This window comes from Pseudorasbora parva, chromosome 7 (assembly GCF_024679245.1).
Source record: "Pseudorasbora parva isolate DD20220531a chromosome 7, ASM2467924v1, whole genome shotgun sequence".
Taxonomy (NCBI): domain Eukaryota; kingdom Metazoa; phylum Chordata; class Actinopteri; order Cypriniformes; family Gobionidae; genus Pseudorasbora; species Pseudorasbora parva.
In genome coordinates this window covers 1453208-1479289 of record NC_090178.1, presented here as the reverse complement: position 1 = coordinate 1479289, position 26082 = coordinate 1453208, and the positions used below count along the sequence as shown (strand labels likewise).

At 41.3% G+C, this 26082-nt stretch overlaps 1 protein-coding gene across 1 annotated transcript in view; it reads right to left on the bottom strand.

Annotated features, from left to right (window-relative positions):
* Positions 1-26082, bottom strand: part of ext1a (exostosin glycosyltransferase 1a) — a 90945-nt gene that overhangs the window by 29967 nt on the left and 34896 nt on the right. The window contains exon 2 of the mRNA XM_067447758.1: positions 3214-3307. Within this exon, the coding sequence (XP_067303859.1) occupies positions 3214-3307 (94 nt within the window). The remainder of the gene's footprint in view (positions 1-3213; positions 3308-26082) is intronic.

Sequence of the window (26082 nt, the reverse complement as noted above, 5' to 3'; positions counted from 1 at the left end):
GAGTATTTGATGTTATATGGGTTAACTTTGAATTGATTATGTAATTGGCGTTATACATTTACCTGTCTGTTAATAAATTGTTACACTTTGATTGATTCTGACTCGCTCTGGAATTATTCAGGTTGGGCTTAATTTAAACAAAGGGTTAAACGGAATAATTAAATGTGTGGTTAAACTATTATATATAAATGACCATTTGGCATTCTAACCTAAATGAGAAAATATGATTAAATGGAGTCAGATAATGAGGAATTGGAACAAAATCCCTTTTCCCAGCGGAAAAGATTGAATCTTCAGCCGCCAATCGTTAGCCTTCATTGGGACGATTTGGGCGGCCTTATACTACTGACCACAGAGCCGTCCTCCACTGACAAACAGCACAGAACAGATAATCACAACCTTCGCGATTCAATAATCATGATCAGCCGATCGCGATAAGCATGTTTTCATGTAAAATGTGATTTATTGTGCAGCCCTAACCCTGAGGTGAGACCCCTGAGCAAGGCACCGAACCCCCAACTGACCCCACTTATCTGAGTGTGTGTGTTCACGGTGTGTGTGAGTGAGTGTGTGTGTGTGTGTGTGTGTGTGTGTGTGTGTGTGTGTGTGTGTGTGTGATGGGTAGGTTTAGGGGCAGTGTAAGGGGATAGAAAATACGGTTTGTACAGTATAAAAACCATTACGCCTATGGAGAGTCCCTGTAAACCACATAGACCAACGTGTGTGTGTGTGTGTGTGTGTGTGTGTGTGTGTGTGTGTGTGTGTGTGTGTGTGTGTGTGTGTGTGTGTGTGTGTGCACTTGGATGGGTATACCTTTTTTTGGACATGCACCATAGTATATAAAATGGTAATCATAATAATAATAAATTATAAATTCATACTCTGGTATATATTCAGAGTATTATTTGATGTCATCTCTGCACCTCGACAGACCTTAAGACAAAAGCCAGAACTCCCAAGCGTAAAGGCCGGCGTGTGTTTGTCCAGTTGTCCTGTCCCTAATCTGGTAAGCCGCTCCCTCATCTCTAATATCATCCTGCTGTTATGAACAAATCCCTGCAGTGTCATTAACCGGCCCTTCAATCTGCTGAAATACATACAGACCAATACAGCCAAAAGCTGAGCCGCAGACACGGACACACACACACACACACACACACACACACACACACACACACACACACACACACACACACACACACACACGCGTGCATCATATAAACCTCCAATGCTCATCACACACACACACATCAAAACACAATATATGATGGCCTGTTAAGCCTCATGTCTACTAAATGCCACACAACCTGAAAGAGCACAGCCGCACTCCCACACAATAGAGATTACACCATTATGAGCATCACAGAAACCGATCAGGCATAACATTATGACCTAATATTGTGTTGGTCCCCCCCGTCAAGGCATGGACTCCACTAGACCGCTGAAGGTGTGCTTTCTGGGGGAAGATCTGGGGAATCTGGAGGCCGAGTCGACGCCTCAAACTGGTTGTTGTGCTCCTCAAACCATTCCTGAAGCATTTGTGCTTTGTGTCAGGAGCATTATCCTGCTGGAAGAGCCACAGCCACCCATAGACAGTAAAAGAAATGGACACAGCGACCCCATTGACGTCAACGGCGAAATAATGAAGTCAACCTAGGAGCACTCACTTCCTGATGGCTGAGCGATCTGCGCCGGCTCAGACTGAGCTTGAGGACGTAGATGTGACGTGAGCCTCCTGTCTGACAGCTGTAGGTCTTCTAGTAGTTGTGGAAAGTGAAATCTGAATCACGTTGTTTAAATATTTTCTCCCGTTGCTTTTGGCTCACTATGGGCTTCTCCTCATTCTTCCCCCTTGACTTTATCAGACTTTATGTCTCCACGTCCCCCCGACGGCCTCATAGACAGTAAAGATTGCTTGTGAGCGTCTCCTCAGGTCTATACGGTAATTTCTCAACTGTGCGACAGAGTCGCGTTGGTTATGACGCAATCGTTAGCCTATTTTTACAAAAACAGCTTCTGCGGGGCGATAGTGTAAGATACAAGGTAATGGAGCCTTTTATACATTGTCGTGTTTCTTTAGAAATAAACACTGGACAAATGGAGTCTTTAAACGCCTCAGATGTAAAGTTATTCACTGTCAAAGTGACTCAAAAATGAATGGGAGTCAATGGGATGCTAACAGCAGGTGATGGCTTGGTTAGCAATGGCAGCCCCTAGGGGGGGAACGCTAGATTACCCCCTTGATGACAATGAGTTGACTGAACTAAAATGGCCGCCACAGTCCCCAGATCTCAACCCAATAGAGCCCTATGGGTGGAACGCTTTCCGAGGGCTAGATTACCCCCTTGCAGCCACCAGAATACCGTTTCCATCAAAGGCTGAACATGGTCTCAGCAATGCTTAGGTAGGTGGAGCGTGTCAAAGTAACATCCACATGGATGGAGGACCCAAGGTTTCCCAGCAGAACATTGGCCAAAGCATCACACTGCCTCCGCCGGCTCGCCTTCTTCCCATAGTGCATCCTGGGGCCATGTGTTCCCCAGGTAAGCCACACACACACACCCGGCCATCCACGTGATGTAGAAGAACACGTGATTCCTCAGACCAGGCCACCTTCTTCCATTGCTCCGTGGTCCAGTTCTGATGCTCACGTGCCACTGTTGGTGCTTTCGGCGGGGTCAGGGGTCAGAGGTCACCCTGACTGGTCCATACGCCTCAAACTGAGCTGCTCTGTGTATTCTGACAGCTTTCTATCAGAACCAGCATTAACTTCTGGAGCAGTTTGAGCTCCAGTAGCTCGTCTGTTTGATCGGACCCCACGGGCCAGCCTTCGCTCCCCACGGTCATCAATGAGCCTTGGCCGCCCATGACCCTGTGGCCGGTTCTCCACTGGTCCTTCCTTGGAGCACTTTTGATAGATACTGACCACTGCAGACCGGGAACAGCCCACAAGAGCTGCAGTTTTGGAGATGCTCTGACCCAGTCGTCTAGCCGTCACAATCTGGCCAAACTCGCTCAAATCCTTACGCTTGCCCATTTCTCCTGCTTCACACACATCAACTCTGAGGACTAAATGTTCACTTGCTGCCTAATATATCCCACCCACTAACAGGAGCCGTGAGGAAGAGATCATCAGTGTTATTCACTTCACCGGTCATAATGTTATGCCTGATCGGTGTATATTAGCAATAGGAACTGACTGTAAATAAGTACCTGCAGAGCCTCCAGGAAACGGAAAGAGCCCAGGCGGCGTCCTCTAGGCACGAGACAGAAGGTGGAGTTATGCAGCATTTCTTTATAGTCGTATCTGGTGAGGAAAAGGAGGAAGTATATATTAAGAACCATCAAAAACATCCTGACGCAAGAAAACAGGAAACGCACATCCTATTCATATGGAAAATCATTTAGCGCTCATCACATCTGACACAGATGGCAGGAAAGCATTCATACAGTACACGCACTGTAAAAAAGAAACCATGTGTCAGTTGACGGGATCTTTTGAACTCCGAAATTACTCAAACAGAGATGAACTGAACAGCTCTGGAGCGGCTCGGAGTTTTTAATTCGGTATATATCAAATACACTGCTGAACAATAACCACTAATTTCTCCTATATTTTATGCCAATTGTATAATTGGTTTATATAGCCTACTACAAACACTTGTGCATTGTCTCCATAGATTTATGATGCAATGTAAAAAAAAAAAGTTATTCAGAAATATTATTCTGATGTAAATCATCAGTTCTCTATGTGAATATATCCGGTTGTTAAGGCTGACGTCACGCGGCAGCGCTTCCGGGTCCAAACGCTCTATCTTATACCACAAGAAAAACTACAGACGGTGCTAATATACACACACAATGTGGAGTGATACTACAAAAAACCTTTTTCTCCACACCAAAATTCCAGATGGCCAGACAGTGATTCATCTTTTTTAAATCGTTAAAATATTAATGTATGTGACGCTGTGAGCACAGAGACTGTTGTGTAGACTGTAAGTATTTAAAATGTTAAACTTTTTTAAACGTTTGATGTTTAATATGAATAAATAGCGCTCATAAACGGGCGTCAATGGCATTCTCAAGTGAAACGAGTTGAGGCTTGGACCCAGAAACGGCGTTCCTTACGTCACGACTGAACAAGCGGATAGTAAAGTGTGATTTATTAATTATTCAAAGCTGAATTTATCATCATTACTCCAGTCTTCAGAGTCACATGATCCTTCACTAATCATTCTCAGATGAGGATCTGATGATCAACACACATTTAGGATTATTATCAGTGTGGAAAACAGTTGTGCTGCTCATGGGTCATTTTTGTGGAAACCACTATACCATTCAAACATTTCTGGTAAAATTTAAAAAAAGAGTGAAATTAATACTTTTATTGATCAGACATGCATTAAACTGATCACAAGGGATATTTTTAATATTACAAAAGATAATTTATTTAATAAATGCGGTGCATTGAACTTTCTATTCATCAAAGAATCCTGAAAAATAAAATGTATCATGTTTCCACAACATTTTCAAGCAGCACGACTGTTTTCCACACTGATAATAATCCTAAATGTGTGTTGATCATCAGATCCTCATCTGAGAATGATTAGTGAAGGATCATGTGACTCTGAAGACTGGAGTAATGATGATAAATTCAGCTTTGATCACTGGAATAAATCACACTTTACTATATATTCACATAGAAAAAAAGATGATTTTAATTTGTAATAATATTTTACAATTACTGTTTTAACTGTATTTTTGATTAAATAAATGCAGCTTTGGTGAGCAGAAGATACTAAACATTTCAAAAGCTGTCTGTTAGCACTGCATTATTCATATGATATACTTAATTGTCAATAAATAGCCTACATTGAGATGGCTTGAAAAACACACAGAAAGCATATATTGTCGCAATCGTATGACTGTCATCGTCACGTTTCATCACTCATAACGATTCTACGGATCCACTTTTGGACTTTCTGTGAGAGTGCCCTCCTCATATTGATACGAATAAAATGACAGGTCATGCATAGAATATATTTTGTCCCTGAATTTGATGTATTCGCATTGGTTTCTATATATAATACACTTGCCCGTGTATTTATTATTAGTACCTGCATTAATTACTGTAGCTAAACTTTTAAACATATAGCATTGGTCATATATAAAACTGTATGTGGGTGTGTGTTGAAAAGGGTTACAGACGTTTAGCTTTATGATATGAAGTGTGCACACAGTCAGGAGAGAGCTCTTAGAAATCCCCATTCACGCTCTTGACCTCTCGACCTCTGCTTTGTGATTCTGCGGAGGGATAAAAGCTTCGGCAAATGCTCGGAGCAGCGTTTCAGTCCACACTTGGATTAAGGGGCTGTTTGGAATTCCTAACGCCACATTCTTCCTCTTCTGCTCATCTTGCCCTCCCTTCTCCTCTCTTACACATTCTCTGCTTTCTCTCCTCTTTTTCTCCAATGTGTAATCAGTGATGCTGTGGATTCTGGTGTACTGCACTGCAAAAAAAGCTCTTCTTACTCAGTATTTTTGTCTTGTTTCTAGATCAAACGTCTAAAAATTCTTACATTAAAAAACATTTACTAGACAAGTAAAAATTATTGTCTTGTTTAGGGAAAAAATTACTCATTAAGAGAGTTTTTGCTTAAAAAAAGATAAATAATCTGCCAATGGGGTGAGAAAAATAATCTTGTTTTCTGTTTGAATTAAGATTATTTTTCTCACCCCATTGGCAGATTATTTATCTTATTTTAAGCAAAAACTCTCTTCATTTTGAGTTATTTTCCCCCAAAACAAGACAAAAATACTAAGTAAGAAAAGCTTTTTTTGCAGTGTGAGGTCTTCCTTCACCTCTGCTCTTCAGGCCTGTGGACAGCCGGACACAAACTGCACGGGTTTGAGACGAACATTGAAGGTTCCCTCAAAAATGTGCATTGTGTGATTAATTCCTCCTGTGGTTGGCCAGCCGTCAGACCTCCGCTCATCTTCACACACAGATGAAGATATTAGTGTTGAAATCCGATGGCTCAGAAAGGCCTTCATTGACACCAATGTCATTTCCTCTCTCAAGACCCATAAAGGCACTAAAGACGTCGTTACAAAGCCCATCTCACTACAGCGACTCTACAATCATTGATGAAGAGGCCAGAATAGAGTTAGTGCGCAAAAAAACCTAAATATTTTTATTTATTTATTATCCTTTATTTTACCCGGAAATAATCCTATTGAGATTCAAAATCTCTTTTTCAAGGGAGTCCTGGCCACTACAGCAGAAACTAATAATAATAATAATAATAATAATAATAATAATAATAACAAACAAATGAATTTTTTTAAATAAAATACATATACACACAAATAACTGAAAGAAGACATTTAACACTTTAACATAATCTCAACAAAATCCCTAGCAGCACTCAATAACATCACATGTGCATTTACTCAAATAGTCCTTTATGTTTTAAACTGTCATTATCGGTAGATTCTCAAATTTGAGCTGTTTCTGCAATGTATACCAGGAAAAAGGTGCAAAAACTTTAAAAGCACTTTCACCTGTTTTCCGTGACATTAACGACTTATATAGTGAATATATATAACGACTTATGTAGTGAATATATATAATTCTTAATATAATATTAGGATATAATATATTCTTGTGCACAGCCAGTACCGCCGCTGGCCGTTTTGATGCCCTACGCATCATTTTTAATGGTGCCCGTGGGTGGCGTGTTCACGTTGCGCTGACAGAAATTTATCGTGGTGCGCCCCTCAGCACTTGGTGCCATCCGCGCAGCGCGTGATGGGAGCGGCGGCACTGTGCACAGCTGATATGGCATATGACAGCACTGCCCATAAGGTTATTGATCCTACATGACAGCTTTTGTATCAGTTCTTTTGTCTTATGGTCGTTATATTCCTCACAGATTTCTGTTCGTTCTGAATAAGATACAGATAAAGTAAAGTTAGCACAATAAAGATTACGTGTAGGCTATATGACTGCATTAGTAAGTTATTGTGTGTGAATTAGTCCTACCTGGCAGCGTCCACACTAATAGTGAAGCTGTGATTTTTAGTTATCAAGAAATATATGCTAGAACGTTTCAGTTTCTAAGCTATTTTTTTGATAAATCACAGAACTGTGTTGACAATACATTTCTGCGCTACTGAATGGTTTTGTGTGAGGCGTGCGTGATGTGTGATCGGCTATGTGTGTGTGTGTGTGTGTTGCACTATGCAGCACGCAGTTTAGCGCGATGATTAACTTACGTGTACAATAAGCCTGCATTCTCCCGATCAATTTTGAGCATCCAGATGGTAATCAAACATGTCTTGTGGAGAGCTCACGGAGTATGCATTTATTTGTCATTTTTAACTGTTCAAAACAGAGCCTGCGTGTCAGGAATTGCTTAGCCTGTTGCGCCCTCTATAAGCAGCGACTAGTCGACGTCAGGCTTAAAGCGTCGTGACAGAGCATTAAGGTCGATTAGTCGACTGGTTGGTGCAACCCCTAATATATAACAACTTATATATATTCAGTGAAATTAATGACTTATATATAACCAATTATATAGTGATGGCCGATTTCAGATGAGTCAGTGAATCGATTCATGATTCGGATCGCGTGTCAAACTGCTGATATCACGTGACTTTGGCGATCCGAATCATGAATCGATTCACTGACTCATAACGGTTTGAAGCGTTGTTTCGAAATAGGCCATTACTATATAAGTCGTTATTTCGTTTTTTTGTGCAAAAAAAACTGTCACGTTACAACTAAAGAAAACTAAGCTGAGGACTCAAGTGCAGAAAATGATAACATAAACAAAATAAAACATAAACACAAAACAAAACCCACAAGGGGGGAAAACATAAACTAGAAAACCATAAAACTGAAAACTACACGTGGAAACGGGAGACGTAGACAGTACAAAGATCTGACAAACACGAGGAGCTTATAAAGGGAAGAAATCAAGAGGGAACAGGTGGGAGAAATCAACACTAATCAGATAACAAGGGGGAGGGGTCAGACAATGACAGAAGCACATGCTCAACTAACAAAACTCACATGTGCACACAAGACAGGACAGGCACGTGACAAAAACTCTTCTGGCCTCTTCATCAATGATTGTAGAGCCGCTGTAGTGAGATGGGCTTTGTAACGACGTCTTTAGTGCCTTTATGGGTCTTGAGAGAGGAAATGACATTGGTGTCAATGAAGGCCTTTCTGAGCCATCGGATTTCAACACTAATATCTTCATCTGTGTGTGAAGATGAGCGGAGGTCTGACGGCTGGCCAACCACAGGAGGAATTAATCACACAATGCACATTTTTGGGTGAATGAATCCTTTAAAGCTGGAGGTTGAGAGTCGGCAGGTGCTGTAGGATGTGGGAATGACCTCGCCTGACCTGACTTTGGCAACCTGATGTAGGGCGTCTGAAAATAGGGCAGGGTGATGCACTCAAAGACTTCATAATTCGCCAGCAGCGCAGGGCTTATCCTACCAGGTCATTGTGTGCAGACTAATATTTTTTATATGACTCTTAAAGTCCCCATGAAATTTTTTTTTGGGCTTTTAGTATGAATATGTTAGGCCTTAAAGGGATAGTGCATGCAAAAATGATAATTCCGTCATTTATTCACCCTCAAGTTGTTCCAAAACTGTATGAATTTATTTCTTCTGCTGAACACAAATTAAGATATTTTGAAGAATGTGGGTAACCAAACAGTTGATTGACCCCATAGACTTCCATAATATGATAGTCATTGAGGCGCATTATTTGTTTAGTTACTGACATTCTTCGAAATATTGTCTTTTATATTCAGCAGAAGAAATAAATTCATACAGGTTTGGAACAACTTGAGGGTGAATAAATGACAGAATTATCATTTTTGGTGAACTGTCTGTTTAAGGTTATCTATAAGCTTGTGTGCTCTAAAATTCACATTTAGAAGATGCTCTGATTGGTCACCTACTTTCGGCGGGGTCAGGGGTCAGAGGTCACCCTGACTGGTCAGGGGCTATGCCGCCCCATACGCAACAAACTGAGATGCTCTGTGTATTCTGACAGCTTTCTATCAGCATTAAAGGACAAATCCGGTGAATTTTTAAGTTTATCTTGATCGTTATATCTTTGTGAGCACAGTCTATAGAAAAAAAAACGAACCGGATTGGTATATGTTGGACAGACATTTTAATTGCATTTTGTGTCTGTCGAGGCCCAAAGACACCCGTTACGGTTATGCCCCCAAAGCTGCCGTTTAGCTGAGGAGGGCTCTGGGCATTAACTGGAATAGCACCAATCCGGTTCGGGTTTTTTTCTATAGACTGTGCTCACAAAGATATAACGATCAAGATAAACTTAAAAATTCGCCGGAGCTGTCCTTTAACTTCTGGAGCAGTTTGAGCTCCAGTAGCTCGTCTGTTTGATCGGACCCCACGGGCCAGCCTTCGCTCCCCACGGTCATCAATGAGCCTTGGCCGCCCATGACCCTGTGGCCGGTTCTCCACTGGTCCTTCCTTGGAGCACTTTTGATAGATACTGACCACTGCAGACCGGGAACAGCCCACAAGAGCTGCAGTTTTGGAGATGCTCTGACCCAGTCGTCTAGCCGTCACAATCTGGCCAAACTCGCTCAAATCCTTACGCTTGCCCATTTCTCCTGCTTCACACACATCAACTCTGAGGACTAAATGTCAAACCACCACTAATGTGCAGCACCACCTGAATGATGCGACGGCAGCCATATTGCGCCAGAACGCTCACCACACTCCAGCTGATTGGTGAGGAGGAGACCGAGTGATGAAGCCAATCAGGATATGATTTGATAACTTTGAGGGCAAAATGTTCACTTGCTGCCTAATATATCCCACCCACTAACAGGAGATGAAGAGATCATCAGTGTTATTCACTTCACCGGTCATAATGTTATGCCTGATCGGTGTATTTACTTTAATAAATCAGCAGTTTATCTTTAATCTTTCCCTTCTACAAAAGGTTCTTCACACTCAGAGAAACATTAAGGACTGTTCGATGAAACAACTTTTGGGGACCAAAAACGGCTCTTCTAAGGGCATTGCAGCTGCAAAAAAAAAAACTTTTGGAAACTTTATCTGTTAGGAAAGCGTGTGTGTAAAATGCCCAATCCAAACCTCCTCCATCAAGTCGACAAGCGTGCAAGAGGCATCAGAAAACACAGAACCAGAAACGCAGACAGCCAAACCGGCTAAGAACGGTCTTTTGTTACGGTTATATTTGGCATTGTTGCCATCGCAGCAGGTTGGCATGAGTGCCTTACATCAGATTAGAGGAGATGAGAGCTGCTGGTTTTACCAAACGCTGCCAACCTGCTTGTAATGACAGTGTAATCAAAACAAGAACAAACCCGTGCTTAACGCCCCGTCCTGACACACACACACACACGCACACACACACACGACTCTATGAACGTGTTACAACCGTTTCAATACTAACAGAACAACTGAAGTCTCCTGTGGATGACTGTAAATGTACAGCTGCCATCTGGCACCATATGCCCTTATGATGCAGATTTATGATGCTGCATTCTGTCTTATTAAAGTCTAGCCACATAGTTTAATAAAGTGTCTTGTCTCCTCATGTGTGGCTTAATGTACAAACCTTTCTATAATGACAAGAAAGAACCCTTTGGCACTTAAAAAGGGCTCTACATAGAACAAAATGCATTTATTATTTAGCATTTTTGTCTTGTTTCTAGTCTAAATATCTACAAATTCTTACATTAAGAAACAATTGCTGGACAAGTACAAAATTGTCTTGTTTTTGGGAAGAAATAACTCAAAATGAAGAGAGTTTTTGCCTAAAATAAGATAAATAATCTGCCAATGGGGTGAGAAAAATAATCTTGTTTTCTGTTTGAATTAAGATTATTTTTCTCACCCCATTGGCAGATTATTTATCTTATTTTAAGCAAAAACTCTCTTCATTTTGAGTTATTTTTCCCAAAACAAGACAATTACTTTTGCTCGTCTAGTAAATACTTCTTGTATTAAGAATTTTTAGATGTTTGGACCAGAAACAAGACAAAAATACTGAGTAAGAAGAGCATTTTTTACAGTGAACCTTTTAGGAGTCCCAAATAAGTAGCAGCGATATAACTTTTTCTTAACAGCACATTTGGTAAGAAACTAGGACACAGTCACAAAGTCGTAACTTTCATCCGAGTTACTTCTGACTAGGGCTAAAGGCTGAAGGCTAAAGGTTAGCGGAGAGTTTATCCACATTGGCATGACAGATGGTCCAGATAGATGCCTGGCCTCAAGGGCAAATACAGCTGATTAATTATCCACTGCAGACGGTGTCATTAATCATAACCACTAGTTAATATCATCCTGCGCCGTCCTGTAATTACGCTGGGAATTCACACTCGGGTCTTATGAAACATGGGATTTATTCTCCAAGCTGCCATCATCAAAACAACTACAAATCAACAACCCAGCGGCCCTTATGTAGTCTGGATGCCAGCCGAATTTAGCCCCGCCCACAACCTTTGAGGTCGGGCGATTCGTTCTGGATTTGATCCGTTGAGGAGTAATTATGCGCGAACAGAAACTGTTCGGACCAATGAAATCATCAGGGCGGGTTTTATACAATGATTGAAAGATAACGCGACGTGATCACAGAGGTGGACAAAGTACACAACTCTATTACTTTAGTAAAAGTAGTACCGCTGGTCTAATATTACTCCGTTACAAGTGAAAGTAGTAAAAAACTATTTTTACTAAAGTAAAAGTACAGAAGTATTTGTTTTCAAAAGTACTTAAGTATTTCCTTCTTTATGTCGCCGCATTATTGTATTATAGTTGTATAAATGCACATTATGCCATCATGGTTTAAGCCAGTCAGTGACGCTCCATCTGACACACTAGCAGACGACTAACTTAAACTCATTTAAATACTTGTAGAAAAGTTACAAAGCTGCTGTCACTTTAAGGCCGAATGCACGGATCCAATACACTGATACACATCTGATATTCTCACACTGTTCACCTTCACTGAAGACAGAATCAACTTTGTTCATGTGAAACTTTACTGTTTAACTCGTGTCAAACTGCTGAAATCACGTGACATTGGCGATTCGAATCATGAATCAATTGACTGATTCACAAACATTCGAATCTTTGTGTTGAAATCGCCCATCACTATACAAGTCGCTAATTAGCGTTTATTTTTTTTAATTTTTTTTTATTCTGGCCTCTTCATCAATGATTGTCGAGCCGCTGTAGTGAGATGGGCTTTGTAACGACGTCTTTAGTGCCTTTATGGGTCTTGAGAGAGGAAATGACATTGGTGTCAATGAAGGCCTTTCTGAGCCATCGGATTTCAACACTAATATCTTCATCTGTGTGTGAAGATGAGCAGAGGACTGACGGCTGGCCAACCACTGGAGGAATTAATCACACAATGCACATTTTGGGGAGAACTAACCCTTTAAGAGCGGGAAAGGGTCAAGAAATCAGTGACCCTGGCAGCGGCGGATGATCTCACTAGCAATTAGGAGCGTCTCTACACGACTAAAGGTACGTTCACACCGAGCGCGAATAGAGCGTCTGGAGCGAATGATTTCCATGTTAAGTAAATGGAAAGGCGCGTTGACGCGCATCTGGAGGTCCTTCAGCGCGATGGACGTGATTCCGCCTTGTTCGCGCGAATGACGTGAATTTGCCGCAAATTGAGCATCTTGAGCGAGTGGTGTGTTTTGTGCATTCACGCGTTTCAAGCAAATTCGCGTCTGATGCCCGAGTTGAAAAATCTGAACTTTGCCGTCAATTCGCGCCTGCTTGCTGATGTCACGTGGTAAAGTGACGCATGAGAAACCCTGCATAATTTCAAATACTATATTTTTGTCACTAAATGTATTTTTAATGCTTTTCAGTTGATAATGTAGTTGTTTAAAGCTAAAATGTGTTTTTTTAATAAAGACAGAGCCTATTTAAACAGAACACTCGTGTTTTTGGAGTTGTGAGCTCCAGGCGATCAGCGGGCGATCAGCGGGCGATCAGCGGGCGATCAGCGGGCGATCAGGGCTCGTTAACCCCGGCGAGAGCAGCCTCTCCTCGGCCAGTCCTTCTGGCGTTTGCCGCCGGCTCGGATGGCTCTGTAGAGGTTAAACATGATAAATAATTCGTCTTGTGTACATCTAACGGACGATCTTTGGTCCAATTAATCTATTGTTGCCTACCAAATGTTCATAACTTAAAGGGGCGGTGAAACACTCAGTTTCAGTCAATCTCATGTCAATCTTGAGTACCTATAGAGTAGTATTGCATCCTTCATATCTCCGAAAAGTCTTTAGTTTTATTATATTTATAAAAGAAATATGGGCTGTACCGAGTCTTTCCGGAAAAAAACGAGTGCCTGGAGGCGTATCGAGTGGGCGGAGCTAAAGAATGACGAGGCGTATTGAGTGGGCGGAGCTAAAGAATGACAAGAGCGCAAAGCGGTGACGTCCTCAAGCGTGGAGAAACCCATCGCTATCTCAGCTAATACAGATAATGATCCAGAATCAAATCTGAGGGAGAAATAAATTGAACAGGAGAAACGGCAGCAGCAGGACGTCCGTCTCTGTGGTCTGGACTGTATTTAGTGGCCTGTCAACATTTGTGTGTGTTTACTCGCAGTTTATGAGGACATGATTCGGTTTATGGACTATTGTATGCGACTAAACCTTAGCAGTAGCAAGCAAAACGGTTTTGCACGTCAGACTAGTGTAACGTTATACAGAGAACAGCAATGGAGTCCGTTAGCGCATTTGAATGACGAAGCGCGCGATCGTGTCGTTTACTGATGTTTACTCACGCGACGATAGCCGACAGCAGACATCTGAAGCAGTTTAACTCACCGGCTGCTTCCAAAGCAGGACCGAACCTTTATCGCTGGGACCGCTCCGTCAGAAACACACTTCTTTGGTATGATTTGGTGAAGTCCTGACAGCAGTGGCCGTGGAGATCCACTTTGAGACGCGACTGAAGCGATGTTGTGAAGCTTCCCGTCATTTCTGCGTTCAAATCGGTTCAAATGCAGCGCTGCCTTCCCGAATGCTGTGCTGAAGCGCTGAAATCGCTCGACGCCACCCATAGGAATAAAGTGGAGCGTGGCGCCTGGATCGTCTGGATCTACACCTGAGAGTGTGTTTACGGCGTGCATTTCCTCTCTCGCTCTAGTCACGCGTGTGCACACCCTACCGGGAGAAGAGCCCGTACGGCCCATACAAGGACCTTCCGCTCTATTAACGTCAAGCCGACCCATACTCGAAAAAAACTCTCCGACACTTGTGAGAAACCGGAAGGAGTATTTTTAACACAGAAATACTCCATCAAACGTCCAACATTAGTTTCTGAAACTTTGTCTATGTTTAGGATGGGAATCCAAGTCTTTAACAGTGGAAAGCTCAGTGTGCAGGAAACAGCATTTCACCGCCCCTTTAATATTTTTTTTAATGATATTTAAATATACACGCAGTGAAGATAATAGTGCGTTGGCTGAACCACATGTGTGGCTGTTAATGCTTAATATATATTTTTTTTTTAAATGAAACGAGGCGGAGTGGTGTTTGAGGACATATTTCACCTGGAGCGCCTTTAACGTGCGGCTATTTCGCTTCAAATGCTCGATTTCTACACGTGTCTAATTTGTTGCGGATGTGCGAATGGATTTTAAATGTTCACGCGTCAAACTACACGCAGTAGACGCGATTTTGATGTGAACGCAGCATAAGGAGTCACTTCCCGAAACTTCCTGTTTGCTCTTTTGCTCAACATGTTGATAATGCGCAGCCAGTTTAATTGGACACATTTAATGAGAAAAAAGCTGAAACTATAGGACAAACAGGGTGATATAAATTGGATTGTGGACTTCAAATATCTGAGATTTTTGGATTAAACTGAACATAATTTCAGCACGTAGAGTGAAAGAAAACATGAAACTTTACTTTGCAAGTGAAACAAGATATTCAACGAGAAAAACGTGCATCAGTGAATCACCTTAGATACTCTATTACCAAAAGATTTGTGACGCCTGCCTTTACACACACATGAGCTTCCTATTGTTAACCCGTGGGGTTTAATATGGAGTCGGCCCACCCTCTCTAACAGCTCCAGCTCTTCTGGGAAGGCTTTCCTCAAGGTTTAGGAGTGTGTTTATGGGGATTTTTGCCCATTCTTCTAGAAGCTCATTTGTGAGGTCAGGCACTGATGTTGGACGAGAAGGCCTGGCTCTCAGTCTCCGCTCTAATTCATCCCAAAGGTGTTCTATCGGGTTGAGCTCAGGACTCTGTGCAGGCCAGTCGAGTTCCTCCTCACCAAACTCCTCATCCATGTCTTTATGGAGCGACGCTTTGTGCACTGGAGCGCAGTCATGCTGGGACAGGAAGGGGCCGTCCACAAACTGATCCCATAAGTTGGGAGCGTGAAATTGTCCAAAATGTCTTGGTGAAGCATTAAGAGTTCCTTTCACTGGAACTAAGAGGCCAAGCCCTAAAAAACAACCCCACCATATAATGCCCCCTCCACCAAACTTTACACTTGGCACAATGCAGTCCGGCGAGTCCCGTTCTCCTGGCAACCGGCAAACCCAGAATGAAATGAGAGATGCAAGTAAACCTTCTGTAATCCATCATGCCCCTCCCTAGAGAAAACATGAAGTGAGGCAACAGAAAACTGAATATAATCTGCATCTTTTAGACGGAGGACTCAGAAGAGAGGATGGAAAGGTTGGCGCTGCGACGTGACGTTTTGAGATGGCTTTTAGCATGCTATCGTGACACTGTCATTGTGTTCGTCGTGTGTTAAGAGACAGCCGGGAAGCTAAAAATAAATGAAGCTGGAGTTGAAAGACATTCTCATAAATAAAAAAAGAGCGCAGGGATGAATGGGGCTGTCTGGCGCTCTGGAGCTGCTGTGGTTGAGTCAGACTCAGTCTTTAGTTTAGTGTTGCTAAGCACAAGAGTTCAAGATAAAGGAATGCCAGTCTAGAGCGCACACACGTACACACACTTACAAACTTTGTCTCTCTCTCACACACCCTCTCTCGCACATACACTCTCTCGCTCTCACTCTCACACACACATACACACACACAATCGCTCACATACGCCGACACACTCACATACACATTCTTTCACTGACACACACAAACACCCACACACACAAACACCCCAACACACACACAAAAACACACATAAAAAATCTCTCTCTCTCTCTCTCACTGAAACCCCCCCCACACACACACACACACGCACGCACGCACACACACACTCTTCTTCTTCGGCGGTCACTCGAGACGAGTATGACTGTCCTCTCCTTCGGGTCGTCTTATTCACTTATACACTCTCTCTCTCACTCTCATACATGCACACACACACACACACACTCACTCACACACAGGCACACAGGCACCCATGTGCACGCACACACACACTCTCTCACTCTGACACACACACTCTCTCACTCTCACACACAGACACACACGCTCACACACAAACACAGCCACACAAACACACTCTCTCTCTCTCTCTCTCTCTCTCATACACACACACACACACACACACGTCTCTCTCGTGCAGCTGAGGCCCTGGCGTCTCCTTCAGATCACTCAGGCTCATTTCCTCACAGCTATGCGCTAGTTTTAGCTTGCAGGAAGATCAGCATTTCCAAAGGTCATAAAAGATCACGAGACAAGACGTCGTTTGAAGACGTGCATTAACAGGCATGTGTCCCGTCTGCAGAAAAACCTGCCGGGTGTGTGAGAGAGCTGCGGAGAAACCTGGCCAGTCCAGACCAATAACCTCAGGAACACAGAAATGACTGGAGTACGATTACAAGAAAATACTATTGCTGTTTTTTTCTTTTAAAATTCAAGTTACTTAATAATTGTTTATTTTAAGGTTCAGTCATTAACTAGTGTCTTATGATCATGCATATTACTATGATATTGTCTGTTTATTAGCACTTCTAAAGCTCATATTAATGCCTTATTCTGCATGAGCTTATTCTAGATCCCTTAATCCGACCCAATACCTAAACTTAAACGCTACAAAAACTACCGTACTAACTATTAATAAGCAGTAAATTAGGAGTTTATTGAGGGAAAAGTCAAAGTTAATAGTGAATATGTGTTCCTCATACTAAAGTGTTACCAAAATGTACTATCAATATCTTTTTTATTTTGCTTTTAAAACACAAAGAGGACAAACGATATTGCATCTAGCAGCAACACCATCCACTTCAAGCATGCATTACAAACCTATTTAATATCATTAAAACCCAAATGCATTAAAAATAATATATGCAATGGATGCCATATCATCCCAAAAGCAGCGCAGAATGACTCTCGTGGCTCAGAGCTGCTGTAATGGAGGAGTGGGTGGAGAAACTCAGACATTTCTATTATATATATATTCTATTATTTCCTTCAGCGTTTGGAAAGGACGGGTCATCGCGGATGGAAAACCATCACTGGCGTTTTGTTCCTGTTTATTCTCCTCTATTAGTCATTTGTACTCTCTGAACGAAAGTATTTCCATAAACGGGGGAAAAATAAGCCCTGTTACCTCTGAGTGAGACGTTTAGTAAGACGACATTCGGTGTGCTTACACTGCAAAAAATAATCTTCTTATTTAGTATTTTTGTCATGCTTCTAGTCTATGGAGGACCAAATTACTCAAAATGAAATAATTAAATAAATAATGCATTCAATAAAATAACAATTAAATGTACCAGTTTATTCTGAAATAATTCAATAATTAATTAATTGGTTTAATAACTTAATAATTCATTTTTAAATTAAATATTGATCAAATAAATAAATGTATATATATTTATGTTTTAATGACATGAAATTGTTTAATATATTTCACAATTACCTCTTCCACCCATGTTTTTCAGAAAGACGTTTTTCATAATAATATGCTGCATTTCCGAACTTGACACTCGAACTTGAACTTGATTCATTTGTTGAATCATCCATTTCCAAAGCACGATTTTCCCAAAGATGTTTTTCATAATAATAGAGGACATTTTACAATTGCCAATCAACAGGCAGTGGGCGGGGCTTGGTGCTGATTGGTTTAAATGATTGTTTGATCTGTGTGTGGTGTGGTGACATCACGGAACACCAAGGGTGCCTCTCATTTCTTATTTGTGACTGAAAATGTATTTTGACTTTTCTAAAAACCTGTAAACGATGAGGCTGTGTTTAAGTAAGTGTGTTTTTATCTTGATCAATTCCTACCGCCATATTAATTTACAATCAATTCCCCAATTTCCCCTTGCCACACCCAGACAGAGAAAAGGAATCAATCTGAAAGGATTATCCAATCAGCGCTAAGCTCCGCCCACTGCCTGTTGATTGGCATTTGTGAAACGTTCTCTATTATCATGAAAAATTCTTTGGGAAAATGGTGCTTTGGAAATGCAAGATTCGTCAAATATATAGGCATCATTCGCAAATGCAGCATATTATTATGGAAAACGTCTTTTTGAAAAAAGCACATTAAATAATGAAAAAATTGATTTTTAAACATAATAACAGTGTGTGTGGAAGAGGTTATTGTGAAATATGGTAAACAATTTCATGTAATTTTACAAAATAAATAGATATTTTTATTTATTTAATTAATATTTAATTTAATTAATTATTTAATTACTCAATTTATTATTTAATTAATTATTTAATTATTTCAGAATAAACTGGTACGTTTAATTGTTGTTTCATTGAATTCATTATTTATTTCATTATTTCATTTTGATTAATTTGGCCCTCCATACTAGTCCAAATATCTAAATATTCTTAAATCAAGATTCATTTACTAGATAAGAAAAATGACAAGATATATTTTCTTGTTTTCTGGAGGGGAATCTAAATGAAGAGAGTTTTTGCTTAAAACAGGCTAAATGATCTGCCAATGGGGGGAGAAAAATAATCTTGTTTCTTGTTTCCGTCCCAAACATTTTGATTTTATTTTTTACGATAACAAGGAAAAATATCTTATGTCGTTTTACTGATCTAGTAAATGCATCTTGATTTAAGAATTTTTAGATATTTTGACTAGAAACAAGACAAAATGACATTGCATTTTTTGCAGTGCATAAACACTGTTCGCATTGCTTGCTCTTGACGGAGCAGTCAAAACAATGAAGAAAAAACCAACAAAATAGAGTGCAAATATACTGTAATCATTAAATCATAAGACATGTAAATCATTAGACAGTGTCAGTCATTATAATGGCTTCCGTTAAGCGACTGAAAGCCACACTAAAAAAAAACTTTTTGTACTTAGTATTTTTGTCTAGTTTCTAGTCAAAATTTCAAATAATTCTTACATTAAGAAAGATTTACTAGACAAGTGAAAATGATTGTCTTGTTTTTGTGAAAAATAACTCAAAATGAAGAGAGTTTTTGCTTAAAATAAGATAAATAATCTGCCAATGGGGTGAGAAAAATAATCTTGTTTTCTGTTTGAATTAAGATTATTTTTCTCACCCCATTGGCAGATCATTTATCTTATTTTAAGCAAAAACTCTCTTCATTTTGAGTTATTTTCCCAAAGCAAGACAATAACTTTTGCTCGTCTTCTTCTTTTAAGAATTTGTAGTTGTTTGGACTAGAACAAGACAAAAATACTGAGTAAGAAAAGCTTTTTTTGCAGTGGGCGGGGCTTATGCTGCGATGATGTACAGGCGGGCATATGTAAATGTATTTTCCTGTGTGACATGCAAGCAAGCCGTTTTTGGAGCTTGAGCAATACATGCGTTGTTTATAATGAGACGGATGCTTTAAGCAGGATTTTTAATGGTATAAAGACCTCTTTATAAGTCAAAAGATCTTAAAGACGTCATATACTGAGAAATGTAATTCTCCTCGAGATTTTGACATATATTAGGTCATCATACTATAAGAATATCCTGTAAGTTTCGGAAAACTTCCTTGATAGTCCAAAAACAGCTTTTATTGTAACCAAGCCGAGAACGACTCGTTGTGATGTCATAGATAGGTGAGAGACCGCCTCTGCAGAAGAGCACCGCCTACATCATCATCGCAACTTTGGCCCCGCCCACTGGCATGTTAGTGAGATGACGAGGAGAGAAGAGCGAACTAAAACTAAACTTTACATCAAAGTCACACAGCGGCCAATCACAGCAGTGGGCGTTTACACTGAAGTCTCACAGCGGCCAATCACAGCAGTGGGCGTTTACACTGAAGTCTCACAGCGGCCAATCACAGCAGTGGGCGTTTACACTGAAGTCTCACAGCGGCCAATCACAGCAGTGGGCGTTTACACTGAAGTCTCACAGCGGCCAATCACAGCAGTGGGCGTTTACACTAAAGTCTCACAGCCGCCAATCACAGCAGATACACCCCTTCAAATCAGAGGCTAAAATCAGGGTAGCAAAAATGTTTTTTATTACTAAATTATGACCATTTTTGATGTAAAACCATCCTAACATTATGAGTGCACCACATGAAACAATATAAAACGATATTTTCTAACCCCTTTAAGTGAAAAGGAATAGGTCTGGTCCTCACACAAGGATTTCAGTGGTCCTAATGATTACTTTTACAGCACTTTTATGCATGTATTTATTTTTTGGAGAGGATGTTAACAATCACTGCAAACAAACGGTGTTCACAGTAAAGAATAAGAGTATGTGGGTTTGAAACAGCACGAGGATTTACTCTCAGAAGGTGAACTACTGCTTTAAATTCATATATTTCTCTGATATAGTAAATTCCCAAAGCACATAAAAGGCTCATCTGTGAGTCCCAGAGCCCTCGCTCGCCGGACGGGTTCAAAGGAAGCTTCATTAAACATTTACAGCAGCTCTGCGTGTCTCTCTCTGACCCCGGGTTAATTCATCTAATTACTGCACAAAGCATTGGCATTCTCAGCCCGTTTCATCCACGCCTTCGTGCCCTTCATCCCCTTCATCCCCTCCCTGGCTTCTGTCTAATGGGTTACATGGATTTAGCACAGATCTATAGCATCACTTTCACATTATAGAATTGGTGTTAAGCAGGGCTGGACTGGTAATCTGGCGTACCGGGCATTTTCCCGGTGGACCGACGCACTCTGGGGCCGATAGTTTCTTAGGGTGCGTTCACACTTGTCATGTTTGGTTCGATTAAAATGAACCCTGGTGCGGTTGCTCGGTTAGTGCGGTTCATTTGAACATCTGTGAACGCTGCCATCCGAACCCTGGTGCGATTGCTCGGTTAGTGCGGTTCATTTGAACACATGTGAACGCTGCCATCCGAACCCTGGTGCGCACCAAACAAGCGGACCGAGAGCGCTAAAAAGATGGGTCTCAGTCCGCTTCCAAACGAACTCTGGTGCGGTTCGACTGATATATGAACGCTACACGGACCAAACACATGTAAACGGACCAAAAACCGGACGTGTAATGTTACAAGATGCGACGCATAATGCAGCTGATTTGACGACGCGGAAAGATCAGTGTATCCAAAATGAGTAACTTTAACGTTAGAGGGCAAACGTGGAGCAACGAGGAAGAGCCTCATCAATATTTGGTCAGACGAGCATGTTTCGAAAATGCTAGAAAAAACACACAAAAAGCAGACCTGGCTCTTCTCATCAAAGTTCCTGTGTTGCCCATTATTATCCGGGCCTTTGGTTCGGTAACTTTAGGTTCGCTGTTAAAGATGCCCGTGTGAACGCTAAGCGGACCAGGACTATATGTTTTGTTTTTGTTTTTTGGTCCGGACCAAACGAACTGAACTACAAGTGTGAACGCACCCTTAGATTGTTTTTTTGCCACTGACAACATGCAGCGACAGCGGCCCATTGGTTTGTCTTCTGAATTGACAAGCCGAAGCGAGAGAGACCTCCCCTCCATATTAGTGCTTTTTTCTATTTATTTATTAGTATTTGAGTGCATGGAACTGCAAAAGGCGAAGATCCGCACAGCGCAGCCACTGACGAACGTACGCTGCGTTTAAATCCTGCTTTATGAACGGCACTTAGTTCACACTGCAAGTCTTAATGCTCAATTCTGATTTTTTGCTCAGATCTGATTTTTTGTGTGGCTGTTCACATTACCTTTTCAAATGTGGCCTAAATCTGATTCCAGTGGGAACTGTTTGAGGTTTCAAACTAACCCGCATGTGCAAAAGAACAGTATCATGACATCAGACGCAGCACGCTGCTGCACTAAAGTTCGGGAGGTTATGGAGGATGTAAGCATTTTCGGTTTTATTTTTGTGTAATGGAAGCCATAACAGGGTCGAATTTTAGCCCCAGTCCAGCCCTGGTGTTAAGTGACGAGCAAGATGTAGCAATGCAACAATCTGCAGCCTTTAGATTAGAATGATTAGTGAAGGATCATGTGGCACTGGGAGCGTTTACATGCACGTTCTTAAAGGGTCACTTCAGCGATTAGCATATGGCTTTGTATCAGTAGAAACCCTGGAGTATATTCAAATGATCGTGCTTTCCCCCCTCATATCCCCCTGAGACGAGAGATTTATACTTTTTATTTCTGGAAAAATTCCTCCCATGACGCAAATATCGTCAATTTGCGCCATCTTGAGGAATGTTTGGCCAGAGGCTAAAGACTACAGGCATATGAGACATCAGTGGGTTAATTAGAATCTCTTGAAGCATCCAAAATACATTACGTGTGTGTGTGCGTGTGTGTGTGTGTGTGTGATGGGTAGGTTTAGGGGTAGTGTAAGGGATAGAAAATACAGTTTGTACAGTATAAAAACCATTACGCCTATGGAATGTCCCCATATGTCACAAAAACGTGTGTGTGTGTGTGTGTGTGTGTGTGTGTGTGTGATGGGTAGGTTTAGGGGCAGTGTAAGGGATAGAAAATACAGTTTGTACAGTATAAAAACCATTACGCCTATGGAATGTCCCCATATGTCACAAAAACGTGTGTGTGTGTGTGTGTGTGTGTGTGTATGTGTGTGTGTGTGTGTGTGTGTGTGTGTGTGTGTGTGTGCGCGCGCAGGTTTAGGGGTAGTGTAAGGGATAGAAAATACAGTTTGTACAGTATAAAAACCATTACGCCTATGGAATGTCCCCATATGTCACAAAAACGTGTGTGTGTGTGTGTGTGTGTGTGTGTGTGTGTGTGTGTGTGTGTGTGTGTGTGTGTGTGTGTGTGCGTGTGCGTGTGCGTGTGTGTGTGTGATGGGTAGGTTTAGGGGCAGTGTAAGGGATAGAAAATACAGTTTGTACAGTATAAAAACCATTACGCCTATGGAATGTCCCCATATGTCACAAAAACGTGTGTGTGTGTGTGTGTTTGTCTCCGCCGGCTCATGTGACGGTCAGAGATCGGTAAGGTCAGAGCTGAGCTACTCATCGGCCCTCTCTGCTCATCACAACTGCATGAAGCGCCCGCATGCATAATTCATCACCAAACACAGAGACAAGCCAAGACATGCAAATATTGATCGCACTGTCCTGTGGCGCAAAACACACACACACACACACTCGACTGGGTAATTCTCTCCGCTCCGCCAACATTACAGTACCAGCTCAGAAATCAACTCCAGGAGGCTTGAGGAAGAGTTCAGAAAACTAAAACCATAAGTAAATAATTTTATTGCTGTAAATAAGCCATGGAAAAAAAATTATATATATTTTTTTTATAAATATATAGTCAATTTTAAATGACAGTAAAACTATTTTCATTTAAAGGGTACTAAAACAGTTTCTCGTGCTAATCTTCTTAATATCTATAGAGTAGTGTTGATCCTTCATATCTCACAAGAGTCTTTAGTTTATCACATTTATAAAAGATAGATACACTGAACCGATTCTTTCTGAAAACAGCCGAGTCCGTGGAGGCGTGCAGTGGGCGGAGCTAAAGAGAGAACACACACACACACACACTATACGTTGGTGTTGTTTACATTATATGCACTTGCATGGCGATTGCCAACAAAACACTCACATTTGCGGCAGTTTCACTCTCCACCCGCAGATCCCACTCATGACCGGGAGCGCACACACTCTCACACACACATTCTCCCACTCACACTCTCCAACTCACCCACGCACTCTCACACACACTCTCACACTTGCAGAACTCCAGAAACATAAACTGCATCCTCAGTTCCCTTAACGCTGGGTTATTTGGGATAAGCCGATCTTTCCCCTCACACACACACACACACACACACACACACACACACACACACACACACACACACTTCTTTAGTGATATTGTTGATGTCGTATCTAAAAACATACAATGCCAGCACCGCTAACAGCTCCTGTAACCCTAACCTAGCTCGTTGGTGTGTGTGTGTGTGAGAGAGAGAGAAAGTGTGTGGTCATCTGGTAGACATGCCCATATAAGGAGTTTCACCCTTTATGATGTCACACAGGGTCATACTCAACAACAACAAAAAACTCTCCGAAACTTGTGTGAATCCTGAAGGTGTGTATTTGGCACAGAAATACTGTCATATGTTCACCCAAAAATTAAAACTCTGTCATCATTTACTCGCCCTTATGTTGCTCTAAACCTGTGTGAGTTTCTTTCTGAACACAAAAGAAGATATTTTGAAGAATGTTTGTAACCAAGAGAGAGCGAATATTCACTACCATAGTATGTTTTTCCCTATTATGGTAGTCAAGGGTTGCTCTCTCTGCTTGGTTATGAACATTCTTCAAAATATCTTCTTTTGTGCTCAGAAAGAAACTCACAGGTTTAGAGCAACATGAGGGCGAGTAAATGATGACAGAGTTTACATTTTTGGGTGAACTATCCCTTTCAGGACTCATTACTACACCCCTAACACCCAACAAACTATTCAACCAGTGACCAAGGACGACGCTGACCAAGCAGAACATTATAACTACAGGTCAGGGGAAAAGCAGCACATTAGAAGCGGCCAAAGCGATCTGAAGGAATGCATTCACACCGGTCTGCCATAATCCTCTCGGGTCAGGGAGAGGCCATTGGGTTTAATGAGGTATGATGGGAACACGGGGGTCCTGCCGAGAGGAATATAATGATGAGATCCAAGTTATCAAGAGCAGGAAGTGCACCAGGATGAGTTCCAGCGGAGAACCGACACCCGGAGAGAGCCAGCGCCAGACTCGTTTCCTAATCGCCTTTGATTTCACTCGCTCTCCTAATGAGCTGCACTCAACGAAGCCCACTTTCACTAATTCCCACAGAACCACACGAGCACAACAGCACAGAGCCGGCTGATAAATCACACCAACAAGCCTGTTTGCCAGTCCAAAATATAAAAAAAATATAAAATCAGGATTTATTCACTAGATAACGAAACGACATATCATATTTTTGCTTGTTTTCTGGGGAAATATATCAGAATGAAGTGAGTTTTTGCTTCAAAGAGGCAAAATGATCTGCCAATGGGGTGAGAGAAATAATCTTATTTCTGATTGAAATCTTGTTTCTTGTTTCCGTCCCAAACAGAAATAAGATTATTTTTCTCACCCCATTGGCAGATCATTTTGCCTCTTTGAAGCAAAAACTCACTTCATTTAGATTTTATTTTTAAGAAAACAAGGAAAAATACCTAATGCCACATTTGACTGATCTAGTAAATGCATCTTGATTTAAGAATTGTTAGATATTTAGACTGGAAACAAGACAATATTACTGAGGAAGAAGAGCAGTGCACTAATATCCCATCCGTAGAATCCCAACCCAGGCTCATTGGAAATACGTGACTCTGCCTACATTTTTGCAACACTCGAATTATGTACCTCCAGGTACGTTTACCTGCACTTTTTGGGTAAAACGTCCACCGGAGACGCTAAGTGGTAATATTTTTTCTCCATTCCAGATGCGCAACATGACACCATGACTGATCTCACAGAATGAATATTTATAGCCTAATTTTATATTTTGGAGTAACTAACTCCACTCCTACCCTAAACCTACCCACTCTCAACAATATAAAATACGTAACAGGCCAATAAATGTACAGTCACGTGTATTTATCGCAAAAACTGACCAAAAAACAGTATAGAAGTATTAACTCATGTTGCATTCCAGGTCTTCTGAAGTCATACGATATCT